The 22385-nt window shown below is 46.2% G+C and overlaps 1 protein-coding gene across 2 annotated transcripts in view; it reads left to right on the forward strand.

The window, feature by feature from the left end:
* The window catches only part of TGFBR1 (transforming growth factor beta receptor 1), a 31602-nt gene extending 9576 nt beyond the window's left edge, over positions 1 to 22026 (forward strand). The window contains exons 1-9 of one of the 2 annotated variants that reach the window (XM_038770422.1): positions 1506 to 1582; positions 5002 to 5247; positions 5601 to 5843; positions 9734 to 9964; positions 12509 to 12676; positions 13273 to 13429; positions 16365 to 16489; positions 17766 to 17896; positions 20282 to 22026. In XM_038770422.1, the coding sequence (XP_038626350.1) occupies positions 5112 to 5247; positions 5601 to 5843; positions 9734 to 9964; positions 12509 to 12676; positions 13273 to 13429; positions 16365 to 16489; positions 17766 to 17896; positions 20282 to 20407 (1317 nt within the window). In that variant the 5' untranslated portion in view covers positions 1506 to 1582; positions 5002 to 5111 and the 3' untranslated portion in view covers positions 20408 to 22026. Of the gene's footprint in view, positions 1 to 1505; positions 1583 to 5001; positions 5248 to 5600; positions 5844 to 9733; positions 9965 to 12508; positions 12677 to 13272; positions 13430 to 16364; positions 16490 to 17765; positions 17897 to 20281 lie in introns of those variants that run through there. The other variant, XM_038770421.1, reaches the window with a different exon arrangement.
* The last annotated feature ends 359 nt before the right edge of the window (positions 22027 to 22385 follow it).

Genomic DNA, 22385 nt, shown 5'->3' on the forward strand with positions numbered 1-22385 from the left:
GCATCTAAGTTCCAGTTGCAGTAAGCACGATGACTTGGAGTAAAAAGTCAGAGTGTCAGATGGAAAGAAATTACAAAGCCATGGCAGAAGCCATGGTTTTGAATTTCTTTTTTCCTTTTCCCTTACGATTCTTTGGCAGAATTTCCGAGGAGCACCAAAAGACCACCTAAAAGAAACAGAGGAATGAGTAAGATATGCCCAGACTGATTGTCCACTGTAGCTGTAATAATAATAATAATAATGACGGCATTTATTAAGTGCTTACTATGTGCAAAGCACTGTTCTAAGCACTGGGGAGGTTACAAGGTAATCAAGTTGTCCCACGGCGGGGAGGGGGGAGGCGCACAGTCTTAATCCCCATTTTACAGATAAGGGAACTGAGGCACAGAGAAGTTAATTGATTTGCCCAAAGTCACACAGCTGACAATTAGCAGAGCTGGGATTCGAACCCATGACCCCTGACTCCAAAGCCAGTGCTCTTTCCACTGAGCCACGCTGCTTCTCTAAGCAGCTTCTTCTGGGCTGTAGGTGTTACTGCTTTGGAAACAGTGAAGAACAATAATGAAATCGAAGTGGGGGTTGGGGGCCCGGGAGAGGAATAGTCTTAAGACCTGCTGAGGTCACTTAACTTCCCTGCCTGATGCAGACTTCAGACACCGGCTACCATGGGGAAGGGGAAATGCACAAAATAGAGAAGCTCTTCAGTGTGCCAAAGTGATTCTCACTAGTTTAAAAAAAAAATTAAAAAATGGGGGATTTAAATTTGTCCTTTTATTTAATGACTGTATCAGAAAAATAAGGGGTTACCAGTCTACAGAAAATTAGGTTTCAGAACCGAGAAAGGAAGTTGGCAAACATGGCTCTAAGCCATGTAGCTCTAATGTGGTCTGCAGGTTGAGTCTGAGTGGAAATCCCAAATTTCTTTTCACGTCCTCCAGTCTGCTGTGACGGGTTTGCACCCTCAGTCAGTCAATATTTGTCATTGGCTGTGTGCAGAGTGCTGTACTAAGCACTTCAGGGAGTACAGCATAGCAGATTCGTTGGGCATGGTCCCTGTCCACAAGGAGCTCACAGTCGGGGAGGGGGTGGGGGGGACTCATTTGGAAGACTCTTTGGCCTGTTGGCAAACTAAAACTACTTCTGTAATCTTTGTGCCTTTCAGCAGTACAGTCGGGCAGTTCTTTCAAACCAAACATTTTTTAATATGACATTTTAAAAGATCCAAGTTTTTTTCAACTAAGCAAATTTAATTTTTGCCTTTTTAATTTTTGAAAATAGGAAAAAAAATTTAGAATCACTTGTCCCAGAGGAAGTCGAAGTTCATGGTCTACTTTGTTTTATCTTTGTGAGATCCATTGGTTTGGGGGGGCTAAGTCTGTTAACCATACCCACTCATGTTTTCTTTCACTATTTTCCAGTGTCAGTTTTTGGAAAAATTTAAAAAGAAACCACAAGTAGCATTTCTCCAAATCCTGTGGGGTTCCTTGGAAATATTCCCTTGTGACTTAAGTCTCAGAGACGGTGAAACAAAGCACTCTGACAGAACATTTTCAAGCTACTTTGAAAAGCAGCCTCCTCCAAGGTTGTCCTATCATTTTCCTTTTCTCCCATTGTCCCCCTTTTTCTTCTCTGACTTTTCTCTTTCCTCCCCATTTCCTTTATCCTCTCTTTTCCTTTCTATTTCCTTTCTGTTCCCCTTCCCATTTAAGGTGATCTGAATTCTGATCACCTTAACTCTCACCACCAAGTCAGTAGTGGTAGCAATAGAAGTCGTGGCGTTTATTGAATGCAGTGTGGGATTTCGTCGTCGATGGCTCGCGTCAGTCTTGGAGATGATTTTTACTGTGGTTTGGATTGTTTTGCTCTTGGCCCCTGGGTACTTTGGGAACCGTGCTTAGCACATGGTGAGAGTAAGCAAAAGTCTTCAGCCTTGTTTTTTGTTTGCTTGTTGTTGTTTTTTATGGTATTTCCTAAGCACTTACCATGTGCCAAGTGCTGTATTAAGTGCTCAGCAAGGTACCAGATAATCAGGTTGCACACAGTCCATGTTACAAACGGGGCTCACAGCTTTAATCCCCATTTTACAGATGGGATAACTGAGGCCCAGAAAATTTCAGTGACTAGCCCAAAGTCACATAGCAGACAAGCGTCAGAGCCGGGATTAGAACTCAGGTCCTCGGACTCCCAAGCCCATGCCCTTTCTGCCAGGCGGCACCGCTTCTCATTCCTCAGTTCCTGGGCGTTTGCCGACCCCAGATGAACTAGACTTGGATCCTACTGTAGAGTCTGAAACACAGTTGGTGTTGGGAAATAGGGCAGAAAAGAAGTCATCCCCTGAACTGCGTGTATTGTGAAATAGGCTCAGAAGGTTGGCAAGTTAGGCTTCGCAGCCACACAGACACTGATTCCCAGGATCTAGATCGGCCGACGATCCGGGCGGGTCAGTGAGGACCGTCATCCCCGAGCTGCCTTTTAATTGATCATCTCCTGCCATCCCATCCATTTCACTCGCCCCACCAACCTCAGAGAGAAACAGACAGACAGACTGAATCACTGGTATTTATTGAGTGCTTACCATGTGCAGAACACTGTACTGAGTGGTCGGGAGAGTGCAGTGGAGCAGAGTTGGTAGGCGTGGCCCCTGTCCATGAGGAGCTAACAGTCTAGAGGAGGTGACTGAGGGAGGGGTGACTACAGAGAGCAAAACCAAGGGCCAGGGTAAGGCAGAAGGGATTGGAAAAAGAGAAAATGAGGTCTTAGTCGGGGAAGTGTGCGGGCTGCGTCGAGTTGGGAATCAGGGAGGTAAGGTAGGAGGGGGTACCTTTTAAAGTCAATGGTAAGGAGTTTCTGTTTGATGCGGAGGTGGATAGGCAACCACTGGAGGTTCTTAAGGAGTGGGGAAGATGGGCTGAACATTCTAGTAGAAAAATGATCCGGGCAGCAGGGAATGTGCCTGTTGTACTCTTCCGATGCTTAATACAGTGACTTTCACACAGTAAAGTGCTCAAAAAATACGACTGACTGAAATGGCGAGAGAAAGGAGGCAAGGAAGCTGATACAGTAATCAAGGCAGGATAGGATAGGTGCTTAGGATGGGTTAGAAGTAGCGTGGCCTAATGGACCTGAGTTCTAATCCCAGTTCCACCACTTGTCTTGTGAAATGACTTCATTTCTCTAAGCCTCAGTTCCCTAATCTGGAAAGTGGTGATTAAGACTGTGTGCCCCATGTGGGACATGGACCGTGTCCACCCTATTTACCCCAGTGCTTAGAATAGTTCCTGGCACATAATAAGTGCTTAACAGATATCACTTAAAAAATAAAAAGGTGCTTGGATTAATGAGAGAGCGGTTTGGATGGAATGGAAAGGGCGGATTTTAGTGATGTTGTGAAGGTTGAACCGTCAGGATTGAATACGTGGGCTGAATAAGAATGAGAGAGATGAGTCGAGCAACACCAAGGTTACAGGCTTGTGAGACAGGAATGATGGTCATGCTGTCTATAATGATGGGAAAGTCAGATGGAGGGCAGAGTTTTGGTGGGAATATGAAGAGTCCTGTAGACCGTAAGCTCATTGTGGGCACAAAATTTGTCTGCCAGCTCTGTTCTGTTGTGCCCTCCCAAGCACTCAGTACAATGCTCTGCACACAGTAAGTGCTCAATAAATATGATTGATTAATTCTGTTTTGGACATAAGTTTGAGGTGTCAGTGGGCCATCCAAGTAGAGATGTCCTGAAGGCAGGAGGAAATACGAGACTGAAGAGAAGGAGAGAGATCAGGGCTGGAGAGGTAGAGTCGGGAATCATCTGCATAGAGATGGTAGTTGAAACCATGGGAGCAAGTGAGTTCTCCATGGGAGTGGGTATAGATGGAGAATAGAAGGGGATCCAGAACTGAGCCTTGAGGGGCTCCCACAATTAGGGGGTGGGAGGCAGAAGACGAGCCTTCGAAAGAGACTGGGAATGAGCATCCAGAGAGGTAGGAAGAGGACCAGAAGAGGACAGGGTTGGTGAGCCTGAAGTTGGATAAGGTTTCCAGGACAAGGGAAGTGTGGAAGTGTGACAGTGTGGAAGGAAGCTGAGGTGTCCAAGAGGATTAGGATGGAGTAGAGGCTGTTGGATTTGGTAAGAAAGAGATTCTCGATGACCCAGGGGAATGAAGAAGGGGGCGGAAGCCAGATGGGAGGGGGTCGTGGAGAGAATTGGAGGAGAGGAGGTGGAGGTAACTCGCTCAAGGAGTTTGGAGAGGAATGTTAGGAGGGGGAGATAGTAAGGAATTTCATGATTGACTAATTAACCTCCATTTTAAGAGTTTATACAGGTCATTTTGCAAACTGTATTTGCATGTCTCCCTGACACCTCAAATTTTCTCTGAATGGCTTTCTAACACTCCTTCCGTAGAACAATTGGAAAACTCTGTTATTCAAAACCTACCCAATTAAATAGGTTGTTTAAGCAGTATTATTATGGATCAAAATATATTCCAGCAGGGAAACGCAGTCCGTTTCTGACTTGCCAAACCCTTTCTCAAAAAGAATTGCTTCAAAAACCAAGTCAATATGAAAACTGTTGAACTTTTTTTAAATTTATCTCATAAATCTCAGGAGTTTTATAAGCAGTCTCTAGCCATACCTCCCCAATCTCCAAGTATCTCTTACCTTTCCCTCTTGCAGGGTAGGAGATACTGCTGCTTCAGGTCAGATTTCCAATGCACGATAAAATGCATTTTCACCAGTCATTTGCCACAGCTCAAACTGAAAGGGACTCTTGTGAATTCTGGCATCGACAAAACCTCACACAGAAGATCGCGCAGCTTCTAATGAAGGGAATAAAAGTCCCTATTCTAATCCGTTTGGTTTTAATTTACTAAGATACTTTGCCACCCCCTCCTCCTCCCCGTTCCCTATACTCGGTGGGATTGAAGGATCACAAGACCAGAGAAGTAAAGTTATTTTCTTAGCTCAAAGCTTATTTCTGACATCACTGTTGTTCGTTCCTTACAGCATTACAGTGTTTCTGCCACCTCTGTACAAAAGACAACTTTACGTGTGTAACAGACGGACTCTGCTTCGCCTCAATAACCGAGACGGCAGACAAAGTTATTCACAATAGCATGTGCATCGCAGAAAAGGATCTGATTCCCCGAGACAGGCCGTTTGTGTGTGCACCCTCCGCTAAGGATGGGATAGTGACCAAACCGTATTGCTGTGACACAGATCACTGCAACAAGATAGAGCTGCCCACCACAGGTATGTTGTTTGAGTATTATCCACCGTTGAGCAGAGCTTCCTTCTAGGCGGAGTGTGTGTCCGTTCTCGTTGTTCATTTTAACTTTGCCTGTCAGGGATCCAGTCAGTCAGTCATTATTTATCGAGCGGAGCACTGTACTAAGCTCTCGGTAGGGGACAATGTAACAGATACGTTCCCTCCCCGCAACAAGCTTCCAGTCTAAAGTTTACAGTCAGAATTCCTGGCCGGAGCTCGCCGTTGAATGTGTGAAACAGGGCAGCGGTGGACGAGCCCAGTTGCTCAGCGGTGAGCGCCTTTTCTATGTTGAACTGGATTTTTCTCCATCCAAAAGCTGTCACTCTTCCCTCTTCAGGCCCTCCTCGCGAGAAGCTGTCTCCTAGCTTAGGTCCGGTGGAGTTGGCCGCCGTCATCGCCGGACCCGTCTGCTTCGTCTGCATTTCCCTCATGCTCATCTTGTACATCTGTCACAATCGGCCCGCCATCCACATCCGGGTTCCAAACGAAGAAGACCCCTCCTTAGATCGCCCTTTCATCTCCGAGGGCACCACGTTGAAAGACTTAATTTACGACATGACCACGTCGGGATCGGGGTCAGGTGATGCCCTTTTCTTTTATCTTTGGCGCGGTGGCTTCCGTTTTCAAGTAAACTTAGTCAAGGCAGATATCTCGCAGCCCTTCATAAATAGATCGACTCCAGTGCTCAGTGTCACGTTTGCCGTGTTCCTGTGTCTAAACTGCGTCTGGCTCAGATTTGAAGCGATACGTAGATCAAATGGGTGTTAGTCATTTCCTGTACCCAAGTGGAAATTGGACCTACTTGTGATTTTTATTCAGCTCCTTGGTTTTCTTTTTTTTTTTTAAACCTTGACGAAGCTAGGATTTCTCTGTCTTGTTAGCTTTGAGTAGATAGAGGCAGACGTAGCGGTTGCCAGAATCATCCCAGGAGGTCTGTGGAATAGCGTGGGTTGTTTCCTGACTGAACCGGAGAGGACTAGGACGTCCGCATTTCCACCGGGGAATGTGGCGTGGACGCTGTTGAAAGGTTAAGGAAAAGCGGATAGGAGACTCTAGCCCTCTTGCTGCTCCCCCAAATCGTCCACACCGTCATGTCACACTTGGTGGTTAAATTTCTTTTACCTTTCTTTTACCAAAAGAAAGGTTGACCTTTCTTTTACAGACAAAATGAGCTGTGTGTGTGTACGTGACTCCCTGTGACAGCCCCTCTAGGTCACCGCTGTCTGATCCTCTGGGCAGGTTCAGTTTTTATCTCTGCACTCAACTGTACTGTACTTTTTTTTTTTTTTAATGGTATACAAGCGCTTACTACGGGCCAGGCACTGTACTAAGTTCTCGGGTAGATACAAGCTAATCAGGTTGGACTCAGTCCGTGTCCCATATGGGGCTCCCACTCTTAATCCTCATTTTGCAGATGAGGGAACTGAGGCACAGAAAAGTGAAGTGACTTGCCCAAGTCATACTGCAGACAAGCGGCAGAACTGGAATTAGAACCCAGGTTCTTCTGACTTCCAGGGCCCGGGATCTGTCCACTAGGCCATGCTGCTTCTCATACTTGAAAAGTCAGAATGAGAAGCAGCATGGTCTAGTGGGTAGCGCATGGGCAGGGAGTCAGAAGGACTTGGGTTCAAATCCTGACTCCACCACTTGTCCGCTGTGTGCCTTTGGGCAAGCCACTTAACTGCTTTGTGCCTCAGCAACCTTATCTTTAAAAAATGGGGATTAAGACTGCGAGCCCCATATGGGACAAGGGACTATGTCCGACTTTTTCATTCAGTCATATTGAGCGCTAACTCTGTGCAGAGTACAGTACTAAGCGCTTGGGAGAGGAGGACACTATAACAATAAGCGGATACGTTCCCTGCTCATGTTGAGTTCACAGTCTAGAGGCCTGAGGGCACACTCTAGATCACTTGTATCTACCCCAGTGCTTAGTGCAGTGTCTGGCACACAGTAAGCGCTTAACAAATACCATTTTTTTAAAAAAAGAGATCCGTTAGGGTTTGGACAGGACTTGGGCATCGCAGAGTCACTCTACTCTGAGAAGCAGCCTGGCTCAATGGAAAGAGCATGGGCTTTGGAGTCAGTGGTCAAGGGTTCAAATCCCGGCTCTGCCAATTGTCAGCTGTGTGACTTTGGGCAAGTCACTTCACTTCTCTGGGCCTCAGTTACCTCATCTGTAAAATGGGGATTGACTGTGAGCCCTCCGTGGGACAACCTGATCACTCTGTAGCCTTCCCAGTGCTTAGAACAGTGCTTTGCACATAGTAAGTGCTTAATAAATGCCATTATTATTATTATTATTATTATTATTATTATTATTATTATTACTCTCGCTGTGCCTGGGGAGGAGAAGATGACAGGAAGGGGAGGAGCTTCAGGAGGCTTCCAGCTACAGGCCTAACCCCTGGAAATCCATGACCCCCAGCTTCTACTCCTGGCTCCACCACTTGTCTGCTGTGTGACCTTGGGGAAGTCACCTAACTTCTCTGTGCCTGTTACCTCATCCGTAAAATGTGAGCCGTATGTGTAACGGGGACTGTGTCCGACTAGATTTTCCTGTATCTACCTCAGCACATAGCGCTTAAAAAATGCCATTCAAAACAAAACAAAAAAATGAGAAAAAATATCTGAAATAGAAAATGGGGAAATGAAACGTTTTTCTACTCCGTGTAAAAAAATCAGGATTTTTTTTATTGTCCCAAAAGAAAGCCAAAACAGTGTCAGTATGTATTGAACATCTACTAGGTGCAGAGCATTCTGCTAGACGTTTGGACCATTATTATTATTATTGTTGTTGTTGTTAAGGGCTTACTATTATTATTATGACATTTGTGAAGCACTTACTGTGTGTGGAGCACTGCCCCAAGTGCTTAAAAAGAAGTAGACGGCATGGGCAGTGCCCTTCCTCTAGTAGTTTACAGTCAAATCAGATCTTTGCTACAGTTGGGGTTGGGCCTGAAATGAAGGGGTTTAAAACTGAGGTCTCTTACTCTGCCAGTTTTCCGCCCACACCCTGCAGTGGGCTCCTAATCTGCCTTTGCCGCGGGAAGGACATTAACAGCCCCAGCTCTTTTCAGATGAGGCTCGCGGAAAGCACAGTGTGTCGCTGCTTGGCCCTTACAGTTTGCCTGCTGAAGTCAGGGGGGGTCTGTGTGGGTTGTGGCAGCAGTAATACATCACCAGGCGTGGAGTAAATCGCAACAGACTTCAACCTGAAGGGTTAAAAACAGTGCAGACAGAGCCCAACGAGGTCAATTTGAAACCCTTCACACCCAATCAGTGGTATTTTTTGATTAAAATATTATTGAGCTCAGACACGCACATACACGTATTGTAAGACAGCATTTGTCTGTACTCAACATCAGCAGGTTGTGAGTGTGGGGAGGGGTTTCCTTTTTTTATTTTTTAATGGCATTTATGAAGCGGCTACTACGTGCCAGGCACTGTACTAAGTGCTGAGGTACTTTCAGCATAATTAGGTTGGACACAGTCCCTCTCCCACATAGGGATCGCAGTCTTAGTCCCCATTTTGTAGGTGAGGTCACTAAAGCACAGAGAAGTGAAGGGACTTGCCCAGGGTCACACAACAGACAAGTGGCGGAGCCGGGATTAGAACCCAGGTCCTCACTCCCAGACCTGGGCTCTGTGCTTCTCAGTCTCTTCCAGTTTGTCCTCCTGGTGTGCAGTTGGCTGCAGAGTTGTCCTTCCTGTCCACTTCAATTGACGTGTTAGGATGGCCATCTGCCCTAGAAGAATGGATATATGGTTTCTAAGACCCCGTGGTCTCCCCTTTCTACCCCTGCATTCCTGCTCCAAATCCAAGGGTCACGGGACAGCCTGGTTTCCTTGGAGATGCAAAGTGGCAATAGAGGCTGTTTGGATCGGAGCCCCCTGCTTAATATTCCTAAAGTTTTGGGCAACATTTTTGGCTTGTTGATCATTTTTTTAAAAAATCTATCGACTGATTGATCGGATAAAGTTTCGGATGGTATTGGCTTGTTGATCAGCCTTTTAAAAGAAGCCACTGCAGGGTAGACCTCAAAGGGATTCAGTTCTCATTTCTTAATTTACTGCACTGGCCTTTTTATCAGCCCTCCTAGCGTGATTAAAATTACCTCTTTTTTAAGTTCACCTTTTCAACGGGCAGCCTCTGATTATCTGTGTTTTGAGCACTCCAGGGTGCTCCATTGTTGAAAACAATAACTTAGGGCAGAGGGCCTTTTTAAACAGAAGGGAGTTCAGTGTTATATTTTTGTGAAAGCCTTAAACCTTAACCTCTTTCCTAAAGTAACTGAGGTGGTATTACCTCACTTAAAACACCGATCACCGAGGTGTTGTCCTTGAGTATCTGGGGTCTCGTCTCTCAAAGGGTTCACTAGGTCGTGGGCTTTTTTATGTTTCTGTCTAATCTTGGCCAGATTGCAAAAGAGTTTACTTATGTAACCGGGCGATCCTGGTTCTTCTTAGGTTTACCCTTACTCGTTCAAAGGACAATTGCAAGGACCATCGTGTTGCAAGAAAGCATAGGGAAAGGTCGCTTCGGAGAAGTCTGGCGAGGAAAATGGCGAGGAGAAGAAGTTGCTGTGAAAATATTTTCCTCGAGAGAAGAACGGTCCTGGTTCCGCGAGGCAGAGATTTATCAGACGGTGATGTTGCGTCATGAAAACATTCTGGGATTCATCGCAGCTGACAATAAAGGTTGGTGAACTTAATATTTCTTCATCCTTGCAAAAGTCAAGCCACATGGGGGCTTAAACATTTTTCAAGGTGGCTTCCTTCTGCTGATGGTGACCTATTGTCAGGGCCCTAGGAATTCAGGGTATCATAAAGTTTGAAGGTGGCAGGCACTGCACCCTCCCGTCCTTGAAATCAAGCCCCAAGTCTCAATTCTGAAAGGATTCCTGATAACATCAGCTGAAACAACAATCTCGCGCTACTAATTCCTACTGTGAAGAATTGGTGAAATTTGTTGGGCTGAAGTGTCCTTTGTATTTTGTTGTATACACTTAGGGAGACTCTCCAAAGGAACCTCTAACACCCCTCTCTTTTCTTTTTTTTTTGGTGGTATTTAAGTGTATACTGTGTGTGTGTCAGATCCTGTTCTAAATGCTGGGATAGGTACAAATTAATTTGGTTGGACACAGTCTCTGTCCCACGTATGGTTCATAGTTTAGGAGGGAGAACAGGGGTTTAATCCCCGTATTACAGTAGAAGAAACTGAAACTCAAAGAAGTGACTTGCCCGAGGTCACACAGCAAGCAGTTGACAGAGCCAGGATTAGAACCTAGGTCCTCCGGTTCCCAGGCCAGTGGTCTTTTCCCTAAGCCACGCTGCACTGAAAACAATTTTTCCATGGCTACCATCATTAAGATCCCATAGGTCTTCAGTATTAGATGAGTCGAGGGAATTCGCAGTGAAGGTGGAAGAATTTGGGCCTAAAAATGGGCACCTAATGTCCACAGTAACTTCTTGGAAATATTTTGTGGTACTTTGGTCAGTCTGGGTCTCTGACGGATGCCCTGTTGGGCAGAGGGCCTTCCCTCTCTCATTCCTGGTGGCATCTGGTTGGGGGTGGGTACAGGGGAGAGGAGTGGTATGTCCCTGTGGCTTTATGTGGATCGTTTCTAAATTTAATGTTAATTATCAGGGATTTTCCATGGGAGAAATTGGCCCTGGGTAGAAAATCCCCAGAACTTGAATTTAGATGTAGGAAACAAAACAAACAAAGTCATCACAGGAAACCTGAGTCATAGATGTTTTTCCCCTCGCTTAGTTTGCTGCTCTAGGGGCCAACTAAGTAGTGATTCTGCTCCTACCACTTGGGTCTCTCCTCATTCCAGTTGGCTGCTAAATCCTAGAGGCTTGGGGAAAGCACTGACTTTCTCCCGGCCCCACCCTCTTTTCCCAGTTCCTGCCTGTGCTACTTCAGCCAAAACCCGGGGTCCCCTCCTCTCCCCAAACTTCACAATACACCGACTGGCCTCCCCACCACTAAACTAGTCAGTCGCGAAAAACACGGAAGTGAGCTGGAGTCAGAGGTGAGGGTGGGTGAATAGTTTGCTTGTAGTTCGTTGTTTTAAACATCTAGGCAAAAATCAGTCAATCAGTGGTATTTATTGAGCGCTTACTGTGCGCAGAGCGCTCGGGAGAGTACAGTGTAAGAGTTGGTAGACACATTTCTTACCCATAATGAGTTTACAGTCTGTAGGGGGAAAGAGGAAGACATTCCAGAATATATTGAATGTTAAGGTTCCTACAAGCAAATGTAGATTGTTCTAGGTAAATATTGGTTTTTTTTTTTCCCAATGAAGGGTGTTTGTTATTGAGTGCTTACTTTGTGCATAGCACTGTACTAAGTGCTAAGGAGAGTACAATGTAACAATAAGCAGACTCATTCCCCGCCCACAACGAGGTCTTTTCAAACATTGATATTGATATTTGGAATAATGTGGCATTTGGGATGCCGCATTACTGTAAATGAGAGTCGTTTTCCTACCATATTTATAAAGTTTCAGGACTGCATGGCCAGTTAATAGTGCGGCTAGAAATTTTCAGGCACGAGCCATTCTCCTCACCAAACGGGCCTGAGCCCGTCCTGAGCGCTGAGCCCAGAAAAGCAGCGTGGTTCAGTGGAAAGAGCCCGGGCTTTGGAGTCAGAGGTCATGGGTTCAAATCCTGGCTCCGCCACTTGTTAGCTGTGTGACTTTGGGCAAGTCACTTCACTTCTCTGGGCCTCAGTTCCCTCATCTGTAAAATGGGGATAAAGACTGTGAGCCCCCCATGGGACAACCTGATCACTTTGTAACCTCCCCAGCGCTTGGAACAGTGCTTTGCACATAGTAAACGCTTAATAATGCCACTATTATTATTATTATCCTCAGGATACATATATCCAGAGGCGTTTCATTCAATTGTATTTATTGAGTGCTTCCTGTGTGCAGAGCACTGTTCTAAGCACACTTGGGGGAGTATAATACAACAATAAACAGACACATTCCCTGCCCACAGGACCCTTCTGGAGGAGCCACCTTTAAGGTTTGTTTCTCATCCTGTTTCCTGTAGAAAAGGTGCTATCTAAATGAAGAGAAATTTCAGCTCCCCCGCTGACAGGACCGTGTGTTCCCAGTCTCAGGATTGACGGCTCCTTTGTCAGCCTCCACAACAGCGGAATCGACACTGAAAATGTTATGTAAATCCATTGGCGGAAACTACAATATTCCTTTTTTTTTTCCCCCCTCTCAGACAATGGTACGTGGACTCAGCTCTGGTTGGTGTCTGATTATCATGAACATGGATCCCTTTTTGATTATTTAAACAGATATACCGTCACCGTGGAAGGAATGATCAAGTTAGCTCTGTCCACCGCCAGTGGACTGGCACATCTTCACATGGAGATTGTCGGTACCCAAGGTAAAAATCGTAATCATCCAGATAGAGAGCGAGAGAGAGACAAGAAAGTAAGTAGAGCATTATAGTCAGAAAAGTGAAAATGCCTGTTCTTCACCCAGGTAAAATGCCGTACTTTCCATCCTCCTCTCTCCTTACTCCACAAGTCCATGGGCCCTGATTCCTATCAGACTATGTGCTGTCAGCCTAATCCCAAGCAAGAGCAGGAATCGACACAGTCTGGAGTAATTGGGCCTATGCCAGGCTCTCATCTTGCCCCCATCTCCGTGTCTGCCCCCTTCCCAGCCCCCGGGGTGCGGCCTTCTTGATCAAGGACAAGTGTGAGCTTTGTTGTATCAGGTCATTGGGCCGGAATTTGGAGGGTTTAGTGGTATGGTGGTTCCGCCTTCTCCTCTCCGCAACAGACATGTTTTCCCTGATTTTTTGCCTTTCCAAGAGCTCACTGCCCCAGGGACAGGAGCAGTGTGAGTTGAGATTCTTTCCCTAAGGGCCCTGGGTTGGGAGGGAGGAGAAGGGTAGGTTTGGGACTTGGATGTATGTAGTAGCACTTAGCACGGGGGAACTTTCTTTTCAATTCTATTCAACTTTTGGTTTTTCAGGAAAGCCAGCTATTGCCCACAGAGATTTGAAATCCAAAAACATCTTAGTCAAGAAGAACGGGACATGCTGCATTGCCGACTTGGGATTGGCAGTAAGACACGATTCAGCCACAGATACAATCGATATTGCCCCGAACCACCGAGTGGGAACTAAAAGGTAAAACGGAGCAGGCAGCGCTGGTGCCCGCTTTGTCGTTGCCCGTTCTCCTGCCTTTCTCCTCCCTTTAGCTCTCTTTGTGTGAGTACCTGGTTTGGGGCCATCCTGCCCCTCGTGTAGCCATTGGCATTTTCCAAGGTGATTTCCCACCCAGAGGATCTGATTAACCTTCTCACTGGGCCTCCATCTCATCTATCTGGCCACCTAGAGCATCCTTACTCCTATACGACAGACGATTACCCTCCCTCCCTTCAAAGCCTTAAAGCTTCAAAGGCACATCTCTTCCAAGAGGTCTTCCCGGACTAAACCCCACTTTTCCTCATCTCCCGTTCCCTTCTGCGTCACCCTGACTTGCTCTCTTTGCTCTTCCCCCCTCCCAGCCCCACAGCACTTATGTCCTTATCTGTAACTTATATTAATGCCTGTCTCCCCCTCTAGACTGTAAGCTCGTGAGTGCAGGGAATGTCTGTTATATTGCTATATTGTAATAATAATAATAATAATAATGGCATTTATTAAGCATTTACTACGTGCAGCGTACTGTTCTAAGCGCTTGTACTCTCCCAAGCACTTATTTATTTATATTAATGTCTGTCTCCCCCTCTAGACTGTAAGCTCGTTGTTGGCAGGGAATGTCTGTTATATTGTTATATTGTACTCTCCCAAGCGCTCAGTAAATACAACTGACTGACTGACTCCATCACTTTCCCGTCCCACAGGGCAAACTTGAAATGGATCTCTCTTCGCCAACCTCTGCATTTTATTTGTATTATTCTTGCCAGCATTTAGCCGAGTAGGAACGTGAAGGTCATAAAAATAGGGGAGCGGAAGGGAGGGAGAATAGATTGGGAAGATGAGGGAACCCGGAACAGAGCCTTGAGGGGCAGCCTCAGTCAGGGAGTGGGAGGCGCAGAGGAAGAGATTGTTTTTCGAAAACATGTCCCTGCCCTCCCCACAAGCTCGTTCCTCTCTGCATCAGGCTGAAACTCCATCATTTCCCTCTCTCCTACTTACCCACTCTCTTCTCCCATCACACTTCAAGGCTTCGCTCCCCTTAAGTTAACGTTCTCATTGTAACAGCGCGTTTCTTCAGCCACCGATCTCTTGCTCACCACCCCCTGCTCTCCTTAGACATCCGAAGGACCCAGAGCTCTGTGCATCTTCCTGGCCCTTCTCAACTTGCCTCTCTTTTGCTGTATTAACGGCATGAGAATACAGCAGAAATAGAAGTGGAGATTGAACTTAGAAGCACCTCGGGCCCGGGAGTCAGAGGACCCGGGTTCTCATCCCGGCTCTGCCGGTTTGTTTACTTTTCGACCTTGGGCAAGTGACTTCTGTGCCTCAGTTTCCTCAACCGTAAAATGGTTGTTCAGGATGCGTTCGCCCTCCAAGCAGGATAGGGGCTGTTGTCTGACCTGATTAACTTGTATTTACCACAGCACTTAGAACAGTCCTTGATACCTAGTAAATGCTTAAACACCTTTTTTTTTTTTAAAGGCCTTCCCTGCTTTATCTCTCATCTCCTCAGCTTCTCTCCCCACAGCTGCCACTTCAGCATTTCCACTCCACATATGTTCTTGAATATTATTATCCGTAGCATTCATTAACATATTCATTCATTCAGTCGTATTTATTGAGCGCTTAGTGTATGCAGAGCACTGTACTAAGCACTTGGGAAGTACAAGTTGGCAACATATAGAGGCGGTCCCTACCCAACAGCGGGCTCACAGTCTATCTTAACTAACCCATTACTTAAGCACTAACTCATTCATTCATTCAATCATATTTATCGAGCTCTTACTGTGTGCAGAGCACTGTACTAAGTGCTTGGGAAGTACAAGTTGGCAACATATAGAGACGGTCCCTACCCAACAGCGGGCTCACAGTCTATCTTAACTAACCCATTACTTAAGCACCAATCATTATATATCCCCCTTATCCTTCTTCCTCCTTTCTGTAATTTTAATGTCTCTCTCTCCCCTGCTAGCTAAGCTTCTCAACGGCAGGAATCAAATCTACTAATTTGATTGCACTCTCCCCAGGTGTTCAGTACAGTGCTGTGCACACAGTAGAAGCTCAGCAGAACCTCCTGTTTTTAGCCTAGCCAGTTGCCTTGGATAAGATCCTGTATGCCTCTCACCTTCATCTACGAAGTCTTTTTGTCTTTATTTGTTTTTCATTTATCACCCTCAGTCTTCAGAATTACTCCCTCAGCCTGGTGGTGTGGGCAGTGAACATTTCTGTGTGTGCTTCCTGCACAGCTTTCGTGAGTTTGAAGATTTCAGTCATGCCACTTTTCAGCCTTGGACGCTTTCGGACTGGCGACTCCCTAATCTTTTCTGTCTGACCTTAAGCGGACATTGCCTCACCCCTGTGATTCTTTTAGTGGCTCCTTTCTGTAGCTTTTTTTTTTTTTTTTAGCTCCGTGTCCTTCCGAAGAAGCAGGAAACAAACACTGCACGTGGCATTTTAGCTACTGCCAAAGAACTCGTCGAGTGTCAAATTCACGTTTTTGGTTTTGTTTTTGTAGGGCTCTGTCTCTGTCGAGCATTTTACAGCCTTTTTGGCCGCAGCTGCACACCGGACTGATATTTGAGTAGACATTTGGCAGGGTCTTGTAGACCCTTTTCCACCGATTTTTTTTTTTTTATTTTTTTATTCTTTTTTGCCCTTCTAAAAATCAGATTCATTTTTCAGCCAGTGTTGATTAGAACTGTGAACTATCTAGGAGTTCTCAGTCAGTCAGTCGTATATTTTGAATGCTTACTGTGTGCAGAGCACACATACAACAATAAAGAGACACATTCCCTGTCCACATCAAGCCTACCAATGCTACTGGGATTCACTGACTGTTTACTAGCGAGAAAGGCAGTTCCCAACTATTTTTAACATGCTGGGAGTTCATGAAATAACGATCCTTTGTTTTATTAAATAGGTACATGGCCCCTGAAGTTCTAGATGATTCCATAAATATGAAACACTTTGAATCATTCAAACGAGCTGACATCTATGCAATGGGATTAGTGTTCTGGGAAATAGCTCGGCGCTGTTCAGTTGGTGGTAAATTGCCTTTTTTTTTCCTTAACCTAACTAAATGTAACTTGTATCTCAAACTGAGATCGTTAAGTAACCGCTTGTTCTTTTTTAGCTTAAGTTGCACAATTTATTTTCCATGTATAACAAGTTACTCCATGCTACTGAAGATGTAAGATTTTTTAAAAAAAGATCTAAACATATGCTGAGCCATAGGTCCTGGTGGCACTCACTTTCAAGATGAACCCATATAGAGGAGTGTGAAGGGGAGGAGAAGAAAAAAACAAAATGCATGAAAGAATCTTACCTAGACCCCTTCCTTGTCCCCATGCCACCTCCTTGGGATTTCTCCCCTTTTTGGGGAACAGACTGTCTACACAGCCCATTCCTGGAATATTGATCCCATGCCCCTAAATTGGTGCCCACTAAGAGATAGACTGACGCTTTTCCCCCCTCAAGCAGTGTGTTCCTTTGGGGACTCACTCTTGGGATAAATCCCTCCCTTGGGGCCATCTCTTTAAGGACACCGTGCTCCGACTGGACCCAGCCTTTATCTCCGTAGACCCCTGACCACAGGGTCCCCTCGTTCTGGGGCCCAGCCTGATTCTCGTAGGGTCCTGAAAGCCAGTCGTACAACCCGCTTTTAAGGTCCCAGACCAAGGCCAGGAAGTTCAATAAATAGTCTTGACCGATTGACTGCTCACTCCTTTGGTGTTAATTGTGCATTCATTAAATAGTAGTTGGGCCAGGACTAAATTTTGGTCTCCCCCGTCCCCCCCCGGGACTTTCTCCTCCTCTGAGTTGGTGACGCGTTCTCTTGGACTCTCCAAACCGGTGCCCTGTTGGATCTGCCGTGGGCACAATAGTCCCTGGCTGCCAGGTGGAGAGTGGGGTTGACCCTGAGCCGACTAAACAGGCTGGTGCGAGGATGGATTCTCCGTGTTCCCGGTCATCACTTGGTTTCGGGTTGGACCCTTGCAATTTCAGTGGTGACTTGTTGAAGCTGCTAGATTGAAAGCTTATTGTTTTCCTCCCTTGACTTTGGGTCTTGATTCCCCACTTAAAGCACTTGATATTCCCCCCCCCCCCCAGCCCCACAGCAATTACATATGTACTATTTAGATACCTTAACGTCCATCTCCCCCCTCTAGACTATAAGCTCCTCACAGGCAGGGAACGTGCCCGCTGAGTCTGTTGGATTGTGCCCTCCCAAGCGCTTAGTCCCGTCTTGGATAAATGGTATTGATCGATCGGTCGATTGGAGCCAACAGTTAACCGCTGTGCTTGTTTTGAAACAATTCAGGAATTCATGAAGACTACCAGTTGCCCTACCATGACCTGGTACCTTCGGATCCCTCGGTTGAAGAGATGCGGAAGATCGTTTGCGAACAGAAGCTTCGGCCCAATATCCCCAACCGGTGGCAGAGCGGCGAAGTGAGTATCTGGGCACGGACCGCCCCGTGGTTTCTCATCGGAAAAAAGGGGATTCAGTATCCGTTCCCCCTCCCCCTGCGTGGGTCAGGGACTACGTCTCATCCAGTTGCATTGTATTCAATCGTATTTCATTCAGTCGTATTTATTGAGCGCTTGGGAAACAGATAGAGATGGCCCCTACCCAACAACGGGCTCACAGTCTAGAAGGGGGAGACCCACAATAAAAGAAAACATATTAATAAAATAAATAGAATAGGAAATACGTACAAGTAAAATAGAGGAATAAATCTGTACGAACATATATACAGGTGCTGTGGGGAGGGGAAGGAGGTAGGCCGGAGGGGATGGGGAGGGGCAGAGGAAGGAGGGGGATCAATTGTATCTCCTCAAGCTCTTAGTACAATACTTGGCACACAGTAAGCCCCTGAGAAATACCATTATAATGAGGCCTCCAGAGCTTCGTACAGTGCCTGGCGCCTAGTATCTGCTTAATAAATACCATTAATGAGAAATAATAATAATAATAATGATGATGGCATTTGTTAAGCGCTTACTATGTGCAAAGTACTGTTCTAAGCGCTGAGGGGATATAACGTGATCAGGTTGTCCCACGTGGGGCCCACAGTCAATCCCCTTTTTACAGATGAGGTAACTGAGGCCTAGAGAAGTTAAAAATGACTTGTCCAAGGTCACACAGCAGACATATGGCGGAGCCGGAATTCGAACCCATGACCTCTGACTCCAAAGCCCGGGCTCTTTCCACTGAGCCACGCTGCTTCTCGGAACTGGGAGTCAGAAGGTCATGAATCCCGGCTCTGCCACTCGACTGCTGCTTGACCTTGGACAAGTCACTTGACTTCTCTGGGCCTCAGTTACGTCATCTTTAAAATGGGGATCTCTGAAGTGTCTAAAATGAACCCCACGTAGAACAGGGACTGTGTCCTACCCGATTTGCTTGTGTTCACCTGAGCTCTTAGTACAGTGCCTGACACAGAGCGCTTAACAAATACCACATCATCATCATAATCATCAATCGTATTTATTGAGCGCTTACTGTGTGCAGAGCACTGTACTAAGCGCTTGGGAAGTACAAGTGGGCAACATATAGAGACAGTCCCTACCCAACAGTGGACTCACAGTCTAAAAGGGGAGACAGAGAACAAAACCAAACATACTAACAAAATAAAATAAATAGATATGTACAAGTAAAATAGATAAATAATACCCAGCACTTAGTTCTGTGCCTGCCACACAGTAAGCACTTAACAAATACCAGAATTATTATTACTATTAATATTCTATTACCGCAGGCCATTTTGTGTGTTTATTAAGTGTAGATAGCGGCAGCATCTCATTGTCAAGGCCAGGAATCTTTGCTCTCGTTCCCACCGAACAGCGTGGCCTGTTGTATAGAACCCAGGCCTGAGAGTCAGAAGGACCTGGGTTCTAATCCTGACGCGGCCATTTCTTTGCTGTGTGACCTTGGGCGAGTCACTTCCTTGGGCTTCAGTTTCCTTGTCTGTAAAATGGGGATTAAGACTGTGAGATCCATGTGGGACATGGACTGTGTCCAACCTGATTATCTACCTTGTGTCTAGTCCAGCACTTAATACGGTGGCTGGTACTTAGTGAGCACTTAATACCATAATTGTTATCCCCAAGTTTCAAGGTTGGTTTTTCTCTAGGTCCCCTAGGCAGGCTAGACTGGTTCCCAGGCCGGGAGAGTCCCAGGAGGCTACTATGGGGCTAGTGAGATACTCTCCATCCTTGCCCACCTGAGGACGAAAGGGTCAGCGGCTCTAATTTAGCGTGGCCGAGGGAAAACCGCAGCCTGTCAGCAGCCTGGAGGTATTTCTCTTCAGATCAGAGCCCAGTGGGAGAAAATGGAGATAACGGCACCTGGCTAGGAGGGGGAGAGCTTTAATACGTGGCTGGGCTCCCAAGAGATTATGACGCTGACGATTGTGAGGTTTTGAAGAATAAATAAAGATAGATGGGAGCAGGCGATCATTAAGCTTGACCGGAAATACCAAAGTGCAGGTGGACATAGGTCTCAAAGGCTATTTTCTTTGGCTCTTTCTCTGATGCCTGGGGAAAACTTGCCACAAAAAGTCCGTGGGGATCGAGAGAGGATTTATATAAAGTGCTCTGAGCATTCCCTAAGACAGGTGCTATTCCGTGCCCACCGTGGGAATGCCAATGATTTCTTGTTGTATCGTACTTCCCTAAGTGCTTAGTACAGGGCTCTGCACGCAGTAAGCGCTTAATAAATACGATTGAAGGAATGATTTTCCGCGGTCGTTGGCCTTAGCCCCTCGGGCTCGGTCCGGGGTCCCCGGGGGCGGGGTCGCTAACTCGGTTGTCCTTTCTCCCTTTCGTTTCTAGGCCTTGCGCGTGATGGCCAAAATTATGCGGGAGTGTTGGTACGCCAATGGGGCCGCGAGGCTCACAGCTTTACGCATTAAGAAAACTTTGTCACAGCTCAGCCAGCAGGAGGGCATAAAAATGTAAATCCTCGGATTCCAGCTGGCGAACATTTTGCAGCTCCAGAGCGGTCCCGGGCTCTTTCCTCGGAAGGCCGAGGGAAGAGGAAGTTACTGCCAACTTTTGAAACTTCAAAAGAACGCCACTTGCCAACCCCGGGATTTCTGCGGGCACAGCCGGCCGCTGGGTGGGTCCTTTCTGTGCACTATGGACACCTCTTCCCCAGGACAATTTACAGAACGGTGTAGAATCTAGCTTTATTTTTATTAACATGAAATTTGTTTTTAAAAATGTTTATTGCTGGTCTTAACTTTAGTTAATGGCTGAAAATATGAAGATCCTCTTTTTAAGGTAGTTTAGCGGGTTCACTAAATTATACAGTGCATTATTGTTGTTCTTCAAGACGCGATTTCCTCTCGGTGAGTTCATTCTGAGTGTGCCGATTCAGAGTTTGAATGTGCTGCAGGATAGACCTGTCTGGATCTTAACCCATCTTGAAAACTCTTATCTTGAGTCTAAACATTGACCTCATGCAGTAGGGAGAACGTAATTTATGCAATTATATTTTCTATACTATTATTGTTCCTCCATTGATTTGAAACATGACATGCCTTCGAAAGAATTACCACACCAGTAAGTGCCACTTTGTGTCTTTCTAATGCAAATTAGCGTATAAGAATCTCGTGGTTTCAACTTGATAGCAGTTGAATTCAACAGTCCTCTTAGTTGAAAGAAGGAATTTGCACCTTTTCTCTCTCTCTCTTTTTTTTTTTTTTTGGCCTTCTCAGAATTCCTTTCAAACCACCAAAATGTGGAAACTAAGTAGCATATCCATTCAGTCCGTGTTATGGTCACATGATGATAATAATAAGTACATTGCACGATTGAGTTTTAATCACGATGTCTAATAAGAAGTATATTTTATGCAGCGCGCTCTTTAAATGCTCAGAGTAAGTTGTTAACCATCGAAGTAGTAGTCTGAAATGTAAGTTTTAGGGAGCCTGATTCTTCTGGGGCCTCAAGTGAGTCCCCGGTAGCGGGTCAGCCCTGTTATGGCCTGAAAAGAGTTAAGGCTCCTCCCAAGGTGCCACCTTCAGATCGGGAATCCCTGACAGCCTTGGAAAAATCTTGGAACTACTGGCCGGAAGCATCAAATTTTTTTTTTTTCTGTTTGTCGGGGGGCGGGAGGAGGGGACAGAGAAGTGCGTCTTTTGCGCTCTCATTCTCTGAGCGAAGAACAGTGTTACTTGGTGGGGGAGGTGGGCAGGCAGGGGTGCATGGAACATGAATTAGATCTAAAGTGGAAGTGAGTGTTAAGCCCCTTAGAAGGGTTGTTGTTGGTTGGTGCATCTAGAACCCAGGCGTCGAAGTTCCCGGGCCACCCCCGTGTCCGAGGAACGTGGATTGGCCGAACGGCAGCTCTCCGTCCGCCAGAAAACTACCGGCCGGGTCCAGCCCGGCGTGGGATTTTGCAAAACTCGGTGCCCCCGAAGCAGAAACACAACCAGTCCCGAGGAAGGCGTCAAGTCACTCCTGGGCTTGGCCGTAGGCCGAGCCTCCAAAGTCAGTCTGGGGACACGGAGCAGGGATTGTGTTGTACTAGCTCCGCTGTACTCTCCCAAGCGCTTAGTAGTAATAATAATAATGATGGCATTTGTTAAGTGCTTACTATGTGCAAAGCACTGTTGTAAGCGCTGGGGGTGATACAAGGTGATCAGGTTGCCCCATGTGGGGCTCACAGTTTTAATCCCCATTTTACAGATGAGGTCACTGAGGCCCAGAGAAGTGAAGTGACTTGCTCAAAGTCTCACAGCTGACAAGTGGCGGAGCCGGGATTAGAACCCATGACCTCTGGCTCCCGAGCCCATGCTCTTTCCACTGAGCCACGCTGCTTCTCTAGTACAGTGCCCTGCACGGTGAGCGCTCAATAAATACTATTAATTGATGGGCAGAATGGAGCTTAGAGATGTTCCACAAGCAGAGACTTTCTGTGCTTTATTTCTAA

Source organism: Tachyglossus aculeatus, chromosome X3, assembly GCF_015852505.1.
Source record: "Tachyglossus aculeatus isolate mTacAcu1 chromosome X3, mTacAcu1.pri, whole genome shotgun sequence".
NCBI classification, from domain to species: Eukaryota; Metazoa; Chordata; class Mammalia; order Monotremata; family Tachyglossidae; genus Tachyglossus; species Tachyglossus aculeatus.